The sequence below is a fragment of the Silurus aristotelis genome (assembly GCF_946808225.1).
Source record: "Silurus aristotelis genome assembly, chromosome: 10".
Lineage (NCBI taxonomy): Eukaryota > Metazoa > Chordata > Actinopteri > Siluriformes > Siluridae > Silurus > Silurus aristotelis.
Window position 1 is genome coordinate 23544304 of NC_139583.1, and position 16399 is coordinate 23560702.

General features: G+C 37.8%; 1 protein-coding gene across 1 annotated transcript; it reads right to left on the minus strand.

Annotated features, from left to right (window-relative positions):
• Positions 1 to 1261: 1261 nt before the first annotated feature.
• eif3m (eukaryotic translation initiation factor 3, subunit M) lies at positions 1262 to 10268 on the minus strand. Its single transcript, XM_083553107.1, has 11 exons — positions 10110 to 10268; positions 8370 to 8502; positions 8048 to 8186; positions 7227 to 7350; positions 7047 to 7141; positions 6865 to 6948; positions 6680 to 6779; positions 6079 to 6160; positions 2990 to 3133; positions 2758 to 2818; positions 1262 to 1458 (listed from the first exon to the last, which is right to left on the minus strand). The coding sequence occupies exons 1-11, from the start codon at positions 10149 to 10151 to the stop codon at positions 1335 to 1337; spliced, it is 1128 nt and encodes a 375-aa protein (XP_083409233.1). The 5' UTR covers positions 10152 to 10268; the 3' UTR covers positions 1262 to 1334.
• Positions 10269 to 16399: the final 6131 nt, after the last annotated feature.

Consider the following 16399-nt stretch of genomic DNA (forward strand, 5'->3'; position numbering starts at 1 on the left):
ATTAACTTTCTATTGAAAACAAGTGTATTGTGAATAGTGTATAGAGTAAATAACCAAAGCAATTGTCCTCTGTAATATCACTTTAGTATGCTTTAAGTACCGAGACATAGAGACTTATTTCAGCCCAAAATTTTCTCAGGAATAAGGTAGCCTAAAGTCCCGCAAAAACTGAATAAAAGTGGCTTTTAGCATCATTTTTACATCACAAGCTCAAAAACAATGCCAAAACTCAACTTTAAATGATATATGCATTCAAATTATCTATTGACCAATACAGATGAAACATTTTGATGACATCATTCTGTACTCTTCTTACCTGCATCCTCTGTCCAGTCAAACCCACCCTGACTTCCTGTTTCAGCGGAAATTATACAAACGCCTCAAGAAATTTCATCAGGAACAAGAGGAAATTATTAGTAATGCATATGAATTTTTTTTAATATCACAACCTTTTTTTAATATTCATGATAATTGATACAAACAATACCACACTAAAAAAAGAACCTTTTGTCATGTTGACAATGACAGTGCACTTTTTCAGTATTCCTTGAGGTAAACAACAGTTTGGATTACAGTGATTGGAATTGCACAAAGCTGAATTTCTTCTCTATGGCATCTATGAATTTCAACAACACAAATGTACACATATTTGTCTGTATATATTCAAAAATTGAAGGTTCACAGGATTCACTTTTGACCTATTTTAGAGAACTATTTGATCGTTGCTTTATCTGATGCCTTACAGTCCCCGTTATTAATGACATTCAAGAATCATCTGCACACTTCATCAATTTATTGATGAAGTGTGCAACAACTATTTATTCAGGGGCAAATAAATAGTTGCCTTTAGCTCCACTGAAGTCAGTATTACATTTCAGTTTATTCTTGATCCTGTTTTATCCAATATATTTTTAACTTTTTTTTTTTAAGTCAGAAATGTCAACATCTATCTATCTATACGAACACAAACAGGCCCTACATTAGTGTACGTATTCCCTTTTCCTATTACACTTCCCTTCACTTTGTTCTTGGAGAGAAAGACTATAGAAATGGACTTGAATGTTTGTCAAATGAAGCTTATCTCTTATCCTAAACAAACAATCCTTATCCTGAAGCCTGTGTCCCATCTCTCACCATGCAATAATATTTGCCACAACCCTGATTACTTAACTCCATACGTCAGATGAAAGCCTCAAACTAAATTCTACACAGACATGGAGTGTTAAATGTTAAATAAAAAAGTTCAAACGCCACAAAATATACGGTCTTCATTTGTCTTTTATTGAGTGTGTGTGTGTATATATATATAAAAACTGCTGAACGTTATGAGTGTGTTAGGCAGAAGGAGAGAGCGTCTGCAGGCTGGTTTTCACTGTGGCCAGATTCTGCTTCCAGGAGCTGAGACTGTCGTTAAGCTGCTGCCACTGCTGCTTTCCAAACGTGCGATGAGTGCTGTGGCTGAACGAACACACACGAACACACACACACGAACACACACACACGAACACACACACACGAACACACACACACGAACACACACACACGAACACACACACACGAACACACACACACGTTAGCATGCAGGACCAGGAATAAAACACTGATTAGTGATGGTCTATTCTTTCAGATTTTTGCTTTTGATTTAAACTATATAATTGAAATATTTACATTTGTATAATAAAAGTCAGTCTACCACATTCTTCCCGTTTTTAATACCCGATTTAATAGCGTTTCACTGGATGTTTTGGAGTTTGGGAAAATTTGTGCACGTAAATGCTGAGACGTCGACAAAACTCGTAACTCTGCAAAACTTGGTTTGGTGTTCGTTCCTCAGATATTAATATGGAGATCAAATGACAACCAATTTATGGAAATTCATACAACATATTTAAAGACCTTGAAATACAAAACTAAATATACACCGCTCAGGCATAACATAGCACTGATTACCTTTTCATCATGGTACCTGTTAGCAGGAGGGATTTATTAGGCAGCAAGTGACAATTTTTTCCTCAAAGTTGATGTTAGAAGCAGGAAAAATGGGCAAGCGTAAGGATCTGAGCGAGTTTAACAAGGACCAAATTGTGATGTCTAGATGACTGGGTCAGAGCATCTCCAAAATTGCAGCTCGTGTGGGATGTTCCTGGTCTGCAGTGGCACGTGTGGTCCAATCCAACAGACGAGCTTATGTAGCTCAAATTGCTAAAGAAGTTAATGCTGTTGGTTATTCGACGGGTCAAAACTGTTTTTGCAGCAGAAGAGGGACCAACACAATATTAGGCAGGTGGTCATAATGTTATGCCTCATCGCTGGAAACATCTTTTATCACTACCCAGGAAACAAACCTCCTGCACCCAGGTACGTATACAAACCCCAACTACTAGTGTGAATGAATACTGACTGAGAAGAAAACCAGAATATGAGATCTTATCTACAGGGTTTCTGCAAGATTCACTTAGTCAAATGTAAGACTTTTTAAGACCTTTTAAAATGAAATGTAAGACCTATATCATGACATTAAAACAAGTAGTCATAATACAGTGAATTATATTTGGACTAGCAATAGAAAGAACTAAAACACCAAGGAAACTGCAACAACCACAAAAACATTCGTAAATGAGCTTTAGAAATAGTGTTACATAGACATCGGAAAAATTATTACCAGTTTAAAATGATTTAATGACTTTTTGAGGCCTAAAATTTAGAATTTTAAAAATTTTAAGACCCTGCGGAAACCACGTATCTCAGGAAACTCACCTTACGACAACCTTGCGCTGTGTCTGGTCAATTTTGCAGTAGATCATCTTGGTCCGAACAGCTGATGAAAGAAATAATACGTGCACAACAATTAGGGTCCAGGACCCATGCAGCGCTGATGTTAGGTCGGTCACTAAGAGCTGATTTGGCACTAATGACTAAAGTCATGATACATGATCTCTGCTCAATCAACCAAAAATCTCTATAAAAGTTCTCAGAAGCTGAGCCATACCATCAATTACGAAGGGTTCAACATCATCTGCACCGATCTGTAGCTCCTGCTGCATTGTGTCAAAGGAAATCTCTTTCGTCTCCACAGCCATGCCCATGAAGGTAAGCAGCCTCATCTTTGCCATGTTCTGCTCGTGCAACAGACCTATACACAAATAAAAATAAATAAATAAACAAACAAAAGTCGTGCCTGGTGGACAACAAAAAACTGGAGCTTGCCTAATGCCAGGCTCACACTGCTCAAGTTTTATAGTCCTTTGCGACTGTTGCTTGTCAGACTGTATGAACATGATTCCCATGTCACACTGTATGATCTCAGTTGTCACGTCAGAATGCCAGACATTTAAAAACCGACACACAAAACACTCGTTCGAAGTTTTCCGTCATCAATCCGCGACACCTTCAGCCCAGCGTTCTCTCGCTAATGGTAGCTAGCAGCAAAAAAAAAAAAAAAAAAAAATAAAATAAAATAAAATAAAAAGATCTGCAGAGTTCATTCTGTTAATCTCTGAGGTCAGAGTTCTGTGCAGGCCATGAGAGTTCATCCACTCCAACCTCGGCCAATCAGGTCATGGATCTCATTTTGTGCACGTGGTCATACCAAAATAGGTTTGGGCCTCTTAGGTCAAGTGAGGGCAATTTATATTACTACAGCAAAGACTTTTTAGATATTGTGTGGCTGCACATGGCAAAGCGAGTCGGGGTAAACAAACTTGAAAGGTTTCCTTACTGTACATGCATGATCAAGGTAGAGCAGAGCTGTGGGGTCTAAATCGTTCATTACATTGCAGCGCCTCGACATACGATGGCGTTTTAGTGCCACGTGTAAAAAAAATAAGCATGAAAATACCGTCGTAGCAATACGAGATTAAAGTGGTAACATTTTAAGAAACGCACAGAAGAGTTTTGCATTAAATAGACCTGGAGGATTTAGTTAAATCTATTAGGTCAGGGTTTAGCAATAAGGAAATTGTTTTCTTTTGCCGCATCATCTTGTAGTAATAATTAATAAATAGACACTGCAGCGGTTATCTAGGAAATGTAATTAATTTAGAAGAAAAAAATCAGACAGGAAATTGCCTCTTTTGTGCAATCTGAAATGGCGACCAGTGATCGATCCAAGAATATTGATGTTTAAATCTGCGTGTTATTCCAAGAGATGAGGATGATGTTCAAAGAAATCGATCCTCAAGGAGTTAAACACCGGTGCGTGCCAGTACTTCAGCTGGGGTCCCAATGCGTTGGGGCATATAGACTTGATTCTCGTATTGCTACGATTTTATTCTCATAATTTTAACTTTATTCTCAAAATATCTCGACTTTATTCTTATACTGCCACGACCTTCCCTTACTGGACTCCTTCTTTTGCACAACTGCATAACTGTCACTTTAACACTGGAATGGAACAGCACAGTGTCACTCTAATATCAGTACATGAACACTAATGACAATCGCACTGCAACACTTTAAAATTACTCTCATTTCCTCATTTGCACCCTGGCACCGTCAGAAAAGCATAGAAGTGCTCCAAACACGAATATTTAACTAATAGCCAATGCTGATGCAATGTAAATAATTAACATTAAACCAAATTAAAAATGTATTTACATTAATTAACTAGCCAGTGACACAACCTCAGAAGCGATGATCCATTTCATTAGGTGCTGAGTCTTTACAAAGTGTCTGAAATGTCTTGTTCATATTAGGTAGGGAGGATGCCAGCATTAATGAACTCGCATCATGGAGCAGACACCAAACAAAGCCTCTGCTGAGTGGTACATTCCAGCAGATCAGAAACACTGCCCAGATGCTAGCGGAACATCTTGTGCTTTGCTTGCGTTTCACGCTCCGGTGAACGTGATGCTAAAATAATAATGCTCATCAGCTCAGGCTTAAAGCACGCTGCCCTTTTGCAATCCCATTATTCAGTTTCTTCCCCATTTCGTTCAGACTGCAAGGGCTTTTTTTTTTTTACTCTCCTATTCAACAAATAGATCAGTGTACTGTACTTGTAAACTAATATTAGGCAGTAGCCTGTTTGTCAAGCATGAAAACAAGTTAGTGTATTATATATATATATATATATATATACACACACACACACACACACAAAGTCAGTCAACCCCCACGTTAATTCACGGTTCTCATTTGGAACAGCAAGTTGCAAGTTATCTTAAAATTTGCAGGAATCCGCAGTGGGAAAGAATGTTCAGGAACGTCAGGAATAACATTTTAAACTATTTATTTGGTCAAATACTGTACACTATTATAAAAAGTGGCATAATGTCTAGATGAATTCAATTAAGTACCGTAGGGGCTGCGGGGGTGCGACCAAAATGTGTGTATATGTATATATATATATATTAAATAATGTGTGTGTTTAACTGGTTTATTAGCCATTATGTGTTACACTATTGTTAACACTTTTAGCCTAGACATTAAATTGAAGCACAGTAAAGAGCTTTCCCTTTCTTCTGTACCAGCTAATGGATTGGAAAATCATTAACATTGAACTAAATGAATGCCTACGTACTTAAACTTTCTTTTCGGCTTCTCCCGTTAGGGGTCGCCACAGCGGATCCTCCGCACGTTTGATTTGGCACATGTTTTACGCTGGATGCCCTTCCTAACGCAACCCTCCCCAATTTATCCGGGCTTGGGACCGGCACTAAGAGTGGCTGGAGATGGTTCCCTGACCGGGAATCGAACCCGGGTCGCAGCGGTGGGAGCGCTGCATCTTAACCACTAGACCACCAGGGGACCATGAATGCCTACATACTTATTCCACCCAAACTGGACCAAGCTGCTGGGAAACAGACAAGCTTACATAGTTTGAGACACTAAACAGAAAAAAGAAATGGATGGCATATCACAAAGACAGTAGCGGATATCTTCTCAAAATCCCATTCTGCCTCAGCACATAATCAGTCATCGCTTTGTGCAGAATTACTGGAATAATATGATGGAACTGATTCAGATGTAACCTACAGAGAGCTACATGTTATGGTATTACAGGTACCAAAGGGTTGATGCAGGCATGTGTTTAATTTGTTTAAAACTTCTAGGCTTCATGAAGCCTGATGCACTTACCGAGAGAATCGATAAAGTCCTTGTTGCTTTGGTAGAACTTGACATAGGCTGCTAGTTTTGCACTCACGAAGATGGTCAACAGCTAAAAAGAAAGAGAAGGTGCATGATTACATATTGTCTAATAAAAAAGACAGACTTGGAAAGGGTCCATATATAAAGCCATTCATCATTCGACTGTCCATAGCGGGTGATCAGTGCCCGTGATCACCACGACTCATCTGATTGCTCAGAATCATCATAGATAATTTACTTTCATTCAAATCAATTCAGTTTTATTTGTATAGCACTTAGACATTGTCTTAAAGCAGCTTGAAACAGATAAAGCAGGAATAAAAGAATAACGAATAAGAAAAAGATTTTATAGCTTTATCTCCTGCTTTTTATTTATCCTGGATATGATACTGGGTCAATAACATTAAATACATCGTTCCATGTATTTAAAAGTGATAAATATATATATTCATTTATATATTAAAAAAAATGTAATATAAATTGGGAAAGCCGATCGCGATTTATTTCTTTATTCATTATTTGTCTCTCAGAGAAAAAATTAAACGAAAAATATGGAAATTTAACAAATATATGCCTAATTTTTACTCACGTCGTGGATGAGCTCTCCCTCCAGGAAGCGCACAGGTTTCAAAGCCAGGAGATGGTCGAACAGAAAAGTGTTGGGGTCTTTCAAAGCGCGGACAATGCACCTGTGTAAGAAAAACTGAGGTATGTAGTATATCTCTTTGAACAGAATACGTAAAACGACAACTGTAAGATGGAAAAACAGCATACCTGTGGGCATCTACCCGGGCTTGGGAAGCATTGTCTTCTGTGTAACTTCCCAACAGCTCTACCATCACTTTCGCTGCAGCCTCACTATACATATACAAACCACATGATGATGAACAGGCTGAAAAATTCAAACGAAATAAAATCTAACACCTTTTCCAGGAAAACTGTAAGAATGTCTGCACCTCTTCTTACAGTCGACCAGGGCATCATACACCAGTCTCAGAAGCGTGTGCTTCTTCTCTGTGGTTAGGTTCCAGTCAACGATCCACTTGCGCACCTACAGACAAATAGTTATAGTTATTGTAATTAGCTGATCGCTTTTTAATCCACTCACTGCATTAGCTCTGCTGCTCAGGGTGTACCTGATCCAGATCGGTAGGGATGAAGGTGATGGCATTGCAGGCAGCTGCCACTTTGATGAGACTGCAGTACACCGTGTATCGCACCAGTGCAGTCTCGTCCATACCGTGGAAAAGGTTGCTCAGGCTGAAACGTTAAAACAAAAAACATCAGACACTGACTGAAATATGAAGCAAATCTAAAATATGCCACAAAGTCCGGCAGACCCCTGCTGGTAAACATTTTCATTATATGGACAAAAGTATTGGGACACCGGAATTTCCCAGCCATATGTGGTTCTTTCCCAAACTGAAGAAACAATTGTATATTATGTCTTCAAATGCAGTAGCTGATATTTGCCCTTCACTTAAACTAGGAGACCCAAACCTGTTCCAGCATGACAATGGCCCTGTGCACAAATCAAACTCCATGAAGATAACCTTTGCATGTGTTCGAGTTGAAGTTCTGCTATAGAGCTCTGATCTCAACCCTATTGAACACCTTTGGGATGAATTGGAACGCTGACTGCACCCCAGGCCTCCTCACCCGTGTGTCTGAATGAGCACAAACTACCACAAGCACACGCCTACATCTAGTGGAACCTCTTTCCAGAAGAGTGGATGAAATTATAGAAGAAAATTGGGATTAAATGGGGAATGTGATGTTTTTAAAAAAAAAAAAAAAAAAAAAAAAAAAAAGGTGAGAGAAAGAGGGAACAAGAGAAGAAAAGAAGGACAAAGGGGTGAGAAAGGGAGTGAATGAATGCATGAATGAATGGGTAAATGAAGGAGCAAACAGACTAAAAAGATGTAAAAATGAACGAATAAGTGTAAAGTGTACATACAGCTGCATCCTCAGAGTGGGCCGTTCTCCCTCACGGAACTTCACCAGTTTCTCACAAAGACTCTCGATGAGCGCTTCCTGTTTCTCTGTCTCCAGGATCAGCAGCAAAGACACAATGCTGTTCATCACACTCTCCACATCTACATACAAAACCAAAAAAAAAAGTTAAAACCAGCACTCTATTTTAGAATGGTAAAAGTTTACCATCGCTGGCGTAAAAAAATTCGAGCAAGAAAAGTGTGAAACTCAAAACACAAGCAATATGCATTTAGTTCAAATGTTGTACACCATATGTAAGGCATGGACATGGCTGATTGCAATACCTTTGTCATCATCCTTCAGACAGACATCACAGGCCTCAATGATCTGAGCCAGATCGACATGAAGGCCTACTTCAGAGTTCTCCTCCGAGATCTCTGCTCCTTTGGATTTAATGTAGGCCCGCAACTCAGAGGCCTACAGGGAGAAGACACATGAACAAACTCACTTAAGCACACACTAAATAATTATTTTTTATATTATATATATATATATCTCAATATTTATCTTTGTGGCCATATTTTCCTGTTCATTTTGTCTGGATCTGGATCATAATAGCTAAATACATACATACACATACATTATATACATATACATATACACACACACCCACACACACATTTATATATATACAGTGCCTGTGAATATTTTTTTTTTTCCCAAATGCAGATGCATGTTCCTTTTGGTTATGTGCAAAAACATTTATTTTGACCAAACAAATATATAAATGAACAAATGTTAAAGGTTTTTAAGTCCAAGCCTGTTAAAAAGTCCTGTGTCCTGTAACTTGATAAACTTGTTTGGCTCTGATAGTGTCCAGCACATGAACCTGGTGAGAAGTACAAGAAAATTGTGTCTTGCCCACAGTCAAGCACGGTGGTGGTAGCATCATGGTCTGGGGCTGCATAAGTGCTGCTGGTTACTGAGGAGCTGTGGTTCATTGAGAGAAACGTTTATTCCAACATGTACTGTGACATTCTGAAGCAAAACAGAATGCCCTCCTTTTAAAAACTGGACTGATCAGCAGTTTTTCAACATAATAATGACCCCAGACCGACCACCAAGATGACAACTGCCTTGCTGAGGAAGATGAAGGTGATGGAGTGGCTATTGAGCAGCTCTGTTATGTCATTATAAAGGAGTGGAAGAGGATCCTAACAACAACCTGTGCAGTTCTGGTGAATTTTATGTCCAGGAGGATTAAGGCAGTGCAGGATAACAATAGTGAACACAGTAAATACTGACACTTTAAACAGTTTTGACATGGTCACTTTTGTTGGCAGTTATTTAGACAATAATGACTATGTTTTTTTTTTTTTTTTTAGAGGAGAGTAAATCTGTACTGCTATACAAGCTGATATATATGCAAATATCAACTATTCAAAATACAAAAAGCCTAAAAAAGAAACAACAACAACAAATGTTTACACAAAACAGACAAAATATGGCCACAAACATATTACAAGAATGCTCAAAGTTTCCACAGGAATTCAAATAATTACGACACACTCGATTTATTAAAATAATAAACAAATAAAAAAGTAGATTAAAATAGAGTTAGCTGAATGATGTATGATGAATAATGTTGCCTCAAATGACAGTAGTTATTTGTATTTCTATAGTTGGTAAATAAATATAAATCTTGGCTGAAATTACGGGATGACTGCCGGTATAACAGTCCTATATAAAAGAGATGAGATATAGCAGAGGGTGATAACAGGCCATGAGGACACAGCTAATAAATTAGCCAGTGGGATAGAGATCTACAGGCAGCATCCCAAACACAGCCCTAAAGGACAAAAAGTGTACTACGCAGAGTATAGAAACTATTACTCCACACCCATTTTAGTGCACACTTATACAAAGTAGGGACCAATTTGGGATTAGTCCATTGATGAGCCAGGAGCCGGGCAAGAGCTAATTGCTAACGCGTTAACCAAACAAAAATACCGCACAAAGCAGTACAAGATGCCAACAGACGCACACACACACATGTAGATGGTCTGAAATAGACTGAATGATACCTGATCCTCCTCAGTGATGTCGATAAAAGCCGGAACACTCATGCTTGTAAAGCGCAGATAAAATCCACACGCTCACTGCAAGGCTCAAGCAACCGGAAAAAGAACTTACGCATAACGCCGGAGCCGCTCATGTACTTCCGGGTGCCTGTCTTAAAGCAACATGCAACCTGAGTACACGCTCACTAGCTTTTTATTTTTATTTTATTTTATTTTATTTTATTTTAGGAAGCCTATATTCACTGGTGCAGTTATCACACTGCAGCAGTAAAATATACATAACGTATGTAGCAACATGCAACCTGAGTACACACTCACTAGTTTTTTAAAAATGTGTTTTATTAGGAAGCCTATATTCACTATATATTCATAAAGTATGTAGATACAAATAATTCAGAACAGGTTTTATTCCATTATCCAAGTTTAAACCTGTGATCACTGTGCCTTCTGAATGGCCTCCTGTTAAAATCCAGTGTGAAACCCAGATTACTGAAGCTCAGTCACCTCATGGTTCAATGTGTTGTAATTTCTGAGATGTTTTTCTGCTCATCATGTTTGCAAAGAGTGATTTCGAATTACTGATTTAATAGTCTGTGTAGTTTCCTCGGACCTCTCTCTTCAATATGTTTCTTCTCCTAGAAACTCTGCTCATCTGATGTTTTTCCATCCATCCATCTTCACTAAACTGACCATCAAGCCCCCACATGCAGATGGATTTTGGACTTTCTCACAAACAGACCTCAATCTGTTAGGTTGGACAAGCACATATCCTTGACCCACACTCTGACCATTGGCATCCCACAGGGCTGTGTTCTGAGCCCACTACACTACTTCCCGTTCACCCATGACTGCACTAATTTGTATAAAGCCAACATCTTTATCAAGTATGCAGATGACACCACTGTGGTTGGCCAGATCAGCAACAATGACAAATCGGCCTACAGGGAAGAGTTCCAAAGCCTGGCAGTATGGTAAGCCACCAACAACCTGAGCCTTAATGAAGACTTCAGGGCTCAATGTGGACATCCTTAAATCCAACAGCAGGAGACACTCCCCTGTCTACATGAATGAATCTAGGGTAGAGCGGGTCTCCAGCTTTCAGTTCTTAGAAGTCCACATCTCTGGGGATCTGTCCTGGCACCAGCAAACTTTAGCCCTGTTTAGGAACTCGCAACAGCATCTATAGTTCTTAAAATAGACCTAAGAAAGTCCATATGTCTCAAGGGACTTTAATGAGTTATTACCGCTGCATCATTGAGAGCATCTTGACCAATTCCATCGTGGTATGCTATGGCAGCATCACTGTGTGTGAATGGAAAACCCTGCAAAAGGTGGTCAAAACCACTCAATGCCCAGCTGGCATGCCTATATATTCCAGGAGATCACCAGAATTCTCAATCCAGTTAGTGTGGGCCAAAAAAACATGCCACAGGCAATTAATTGTGCAAGGAATGTGTAAACCCATGAAGTGAGTGATTGATGTTCTGCACTGTTATGATTATAAAATGTATAGATTCATAAACATTACTAATTATGTAGTCTTAGTCAGGGTTGTGCTGGATTCAGTGCTTATTTCAAGAACACTAAACATAAGGCAGAAAGATGCCTGACAATAAATCAGTCCATCACAGGGCAACATACAGTAACAGTGAACCCTTTAGACAGAGTTTGCGAGGAGGGAGGAAAACAAAGTAACCAGATAAAAACAATCCCAACATTCAAATCTACACATCTGCTTTTAGCCAGATCATGTGTAGCATTCTACTTCAACGATTCACCAGATTAAATGAACATGGGTTCCCCTTTTGAGTCTGGTTCCTCTCAAGGTTTCTTCCTCATAACATCTAAGGGAGTTTTTCCTTGCCACAGTCGCCATGGCTGCTCATCAGGGATAAATGCACACCATTCACCTTAACTGTTGATTTGTGTAAAGCTGCTTTGAGACAATGTCTGTTGTGAAATGCACTATAGAAATAAACTCGACTTGACTTGATTGAATAAAATGGTATAAATCCAACACCAGATTTTCATAACAATTAATAAAACAATGGATTTACAGAGAAACCATTACCCAAGTGATCTTCCTCTTTTTTTCCGATAGTCACTGATTTTATGAAGCAAGTATATCTGATTAAATGAGCCTGTAATAAGTAGCAAGCCAAAGGACACTGTGAAGAGTTGAACAAATTTCAGAAAGATGACTCAAGATCTGGATACAAAAACTATGATAGTTTACCCACTAGGAAGTGTTGCAACATCATGTGACTCAGAGAGCTGGAAAAGACACTTTGTTGTACCAGTCGTCAAAAGAAACCAAGAGGAGCATGTAAAACAAACCTAATATCTGAGTCCGAATAATTCACTTTCTTGTTGGCTGGAGATCAGAAGTCCTTTAATAATGTTGGAAATGCATAACATTTTAAAGACCTTGAACTAGAATTAAGTGAAACATTGTTTTAGAGGCTGAGATGAGTTATATTTCATCTCCAAAGAATGCAGGCCAGCTACACTACATCATTCCCCTAGCAGCAAGGATGTGCCTGGTACCAAATACTCCTATGTATCAAATTCGAAAACTTTTTTAACTCTTTCTCTTTAAAAAAAAAACTATTCAGTCTCTCACAGGTCTTCGATAACATTGTTAACTGTTAAAGGGTTTGGTTTGTATCCCAGCAAAGAAATATGCAAGAAAATAAGAAATAAATTATGTTCATCAAGACATTTATTTTACATTTAAATCATTTCCTTTGGCTCAGCTGGAGTCAAAATGCAACTCCACACACTTACCCACCATCCTCCGAACCTTCTCACCCCATCCACCTACCTATTTTTCTGTCCTCATACATCAGTAAGGTCAGTGACCTCTTCACTAAGCGCCTCACTTCAGTGAGCTCCTCATGCCCTGGATACTGAACCAAAACCAACACTTCAACAATGAGAACTAGTGAGAACTAGCTGTGTGAGCTGTAGTGTGTAATTGGTTTTATTGTATAAATTTGTGGATAGGATTTTCTTTTTAATATTATGTTTAACATTTATATTCAGGTGTCTAGTAAAAATATTTTAGCAAATAACACAGAAAATATATAATATATATGTGTGTTGGTCTGTGAAAAGACCAATTAGGTGCTATGGCTGAATTCTACAAAACGTTAAAGCAAACAAACAAGGCTAAAACCTTTGTAGCTGTAACTGGAAAAACTGTATTATTCTAAAAATACATTAGTACATTTTATGTACAAGGGTAATTTGTGCAGGTCTGTGAATTTCTGCTTTATTAGTAACTATAAAAGCACAGCAAATATGCAGCTTCCAGTGAAATGAGCTTAAAATATTTACGGATTCAGCTGAATGCAGCGAGAGAGATAGTTACAGAAGTGGGGGTGTGATTGTTACTGTAAAACTGGTATAAGTTTTGTCAGACAATGATTTAATACTTTCCTGGAATGTTTCCCTGTCTTTGTAAGAATATTTCTCATATTGACAAATTCGACTGTTCTTGCGCCATAAAGTGAAGATGTGAAACACTGTTTTTTTACTCAAAACTTCTCTTTTTTTTTGTATATTCTATAGATTCCATGGGATTTAAAACCAACTTGTAAGACACCTTGTATGTTAGGTATTTTAACAAATGAAAATTTGTATCATTTTACATTATGTTGTCTTTTAAAAATATTTTTTAAATGTTATTTCATATAACATTTATTTATCTATAGTGCTTGGGGAAAAAAAATCAGAAGTCCAAAATATGAAAACATATATATATATATATATATATATATATATATATATATATATATATATATATATATATATATATATATATATATATATATATATACTGTGCAAATGTTGTAAGCACTTGTGAGAAAATTATTCATTCTTCAAGGTACACTTGCACACAGTTTTTGAAGGAACTCCACAGGTAGGTTGTTCTAACATCTTCGAGAACTAACCACAGATCTTCTGTGAATGTAGGCTGCCTGAAACTCTTCATTCGCCTTATGTAATCACAGACTCAATGATGTTAAAGTCAAGGCCGTCCAGTGGTGGGGATGGGCAGTTGGACAAAACATCACTTTCAGGACTTGTTTGTTCTCTTTACTGAAGATCCATTTGCAGGAATACAGCCCCATACATGCAAGGAACCACCACCATGCCTCACTGTTGCCTGCTGACTCTCATTATTGTACCGCTATTTAGCACTTCGGCAAATATTTCAGATTTTGACTCATCAGAGTACTTTCTAAAATTTCTCTGTACCACGGTTCCTATGTTTTCATGCATAGTTGAGTTGCTTAGCCTTGTTTCTTTGTTGGAGGGATGGTTTTTTGCCTGCAATTCTTCTATGAAGACCACTTCTGGCCAGACTATTTCAGACATTAAATGGGTGTACCTGAGTCCGATTAGTTTTCACCATTTCCTTGATAATGGCACTGATGAACATCTTCTGATGTCAAAGGGAAGTAAGCATGATGTGTCTTTCATCCACTGCGTTCATCCACTTAGTCTTTCATCCACTAAGTTTCCTTGGCTGAACAGCACATTTTGAAACTGCAGTCTGCTTTGAAATCTTTGCCTGGAAGAGACTTTGCCTGGGAGAGCCTCCTACACAACTGTTTCTGTTTCAGTTATGGTTAATCATACACCTGATTCAGATCCTACAAAATCCCTGACTTGCAAGTTTCCCTGACTTGCAAGATTTTTCTTCTGTTCGCGCAGTTTGCATTTTGTAAATTCTAAATGACTTTGAATGATAATATGTTTGTAATAATAATGATAACAACAACAGGTTTTTAAAATAATAAATACATGCCTCGGTCAGTTTGCAATAATTTATATTGGCATATTGAACTAATCTGATTTACCTGAGGAAAAAACCTTCATTGAATAGGGACAAGGTGGGAGAACTAACATTGAATGGTATTCTAGATCATCACAGGGTACCATGCACACACACACACACACACACACACACACACACACACACACACACACACACACACACACACACCTGCAAGGTTTTCGTGTACAGCTTTCATTTCGCTCTCGGCTCTGATGAATGCCTCCTCGATGATATATATATATATATATATATATATATATATATATATATATATATATATATATATATATATATATATATATATATATATATATATATATTAAGATCAATAACACTTTTTGACTGCTGTATTGAATTTTTTCTGGACATGTCCTACTGGGTCTCCTAAAGAATGTCCCAGATGTTTCTGGGGCTGGTTAAATACCTTCCTCCTGAATCTCTTGGTCTGACACCTCCCAAGACAGCGAGAATGTGTAAGAGTCATAAAAATTGTGCATCCCAATCCATTACAGAGAGTGCTGCCTCAGTTTTCTCCAAAAATATTTCTCACAGAGCTTGATGAGAGGTGTGTTTGTGGTTACTGAGAATAAGCTATTGCTCAGAACTGATCTAAGGCCATAAACATTTTCCCAAAAACTGTTGATGTACAGCACATCTGGTGACTGTATTAAAAATCTATTAATATGCACTGACTTTAAAGGGAGATACAAAAAAATAAACAGGTGCCATACAGGTATTTCATGAACACCTAGAGAAGGTTAAACCATTTTTTTTTTATTGACCACAACAACAGACAACAGTGATTAGTTCCTATTTTCTTCCTGAAAATAACTTAAAAGCTAAATGATAAGTATGAGATGCAAATGCTGAGTAAATTAAATTTTTAGGTATTTTCGAAAAACATGAAAAGTCATGGCATTGTTACTTAGAAATATGTATGTTTCATTGTTATATGAAGTCAAATCATTATGAGAACATTTGAAATTAAAATCAAAACTGTTTCTGTGTCAACAGGTGAATCTAAAGGTCGTATATACGGTATACTGTAGGGCTGTAATGCAATGCAATATCTGTAGCTCTAGCTATTTAGAGTTCCAAATATTCAGACCTCTATCTGTATTTGTATTTAATCCTGAAGAGGGTGTAGTCTAGTCTAGTAAGGGAGTAGCTCAGTGGTTAAGGCATTGGACAGTCAAAAGTTGCAAATCTCAGCACCACCAAGCTACCACTGCTGGACCCTTAACTCTCAACTTCTTAGTTTTAAGGGTGCCAAATGCTGTAAAAGTATAATAAGTCTTCGAGAAGTTTTTTTTCAAAAACCAAATTCAAAGAACAAATAGAAACAAATAGGAATTAGCAAAACATAATTTTTAATTTGTACTTATTTACTCAAGTTACTCAACTTCAGTGACCTGTCCTGAGTCTTAAACTGATCTCCTGTGGAGCC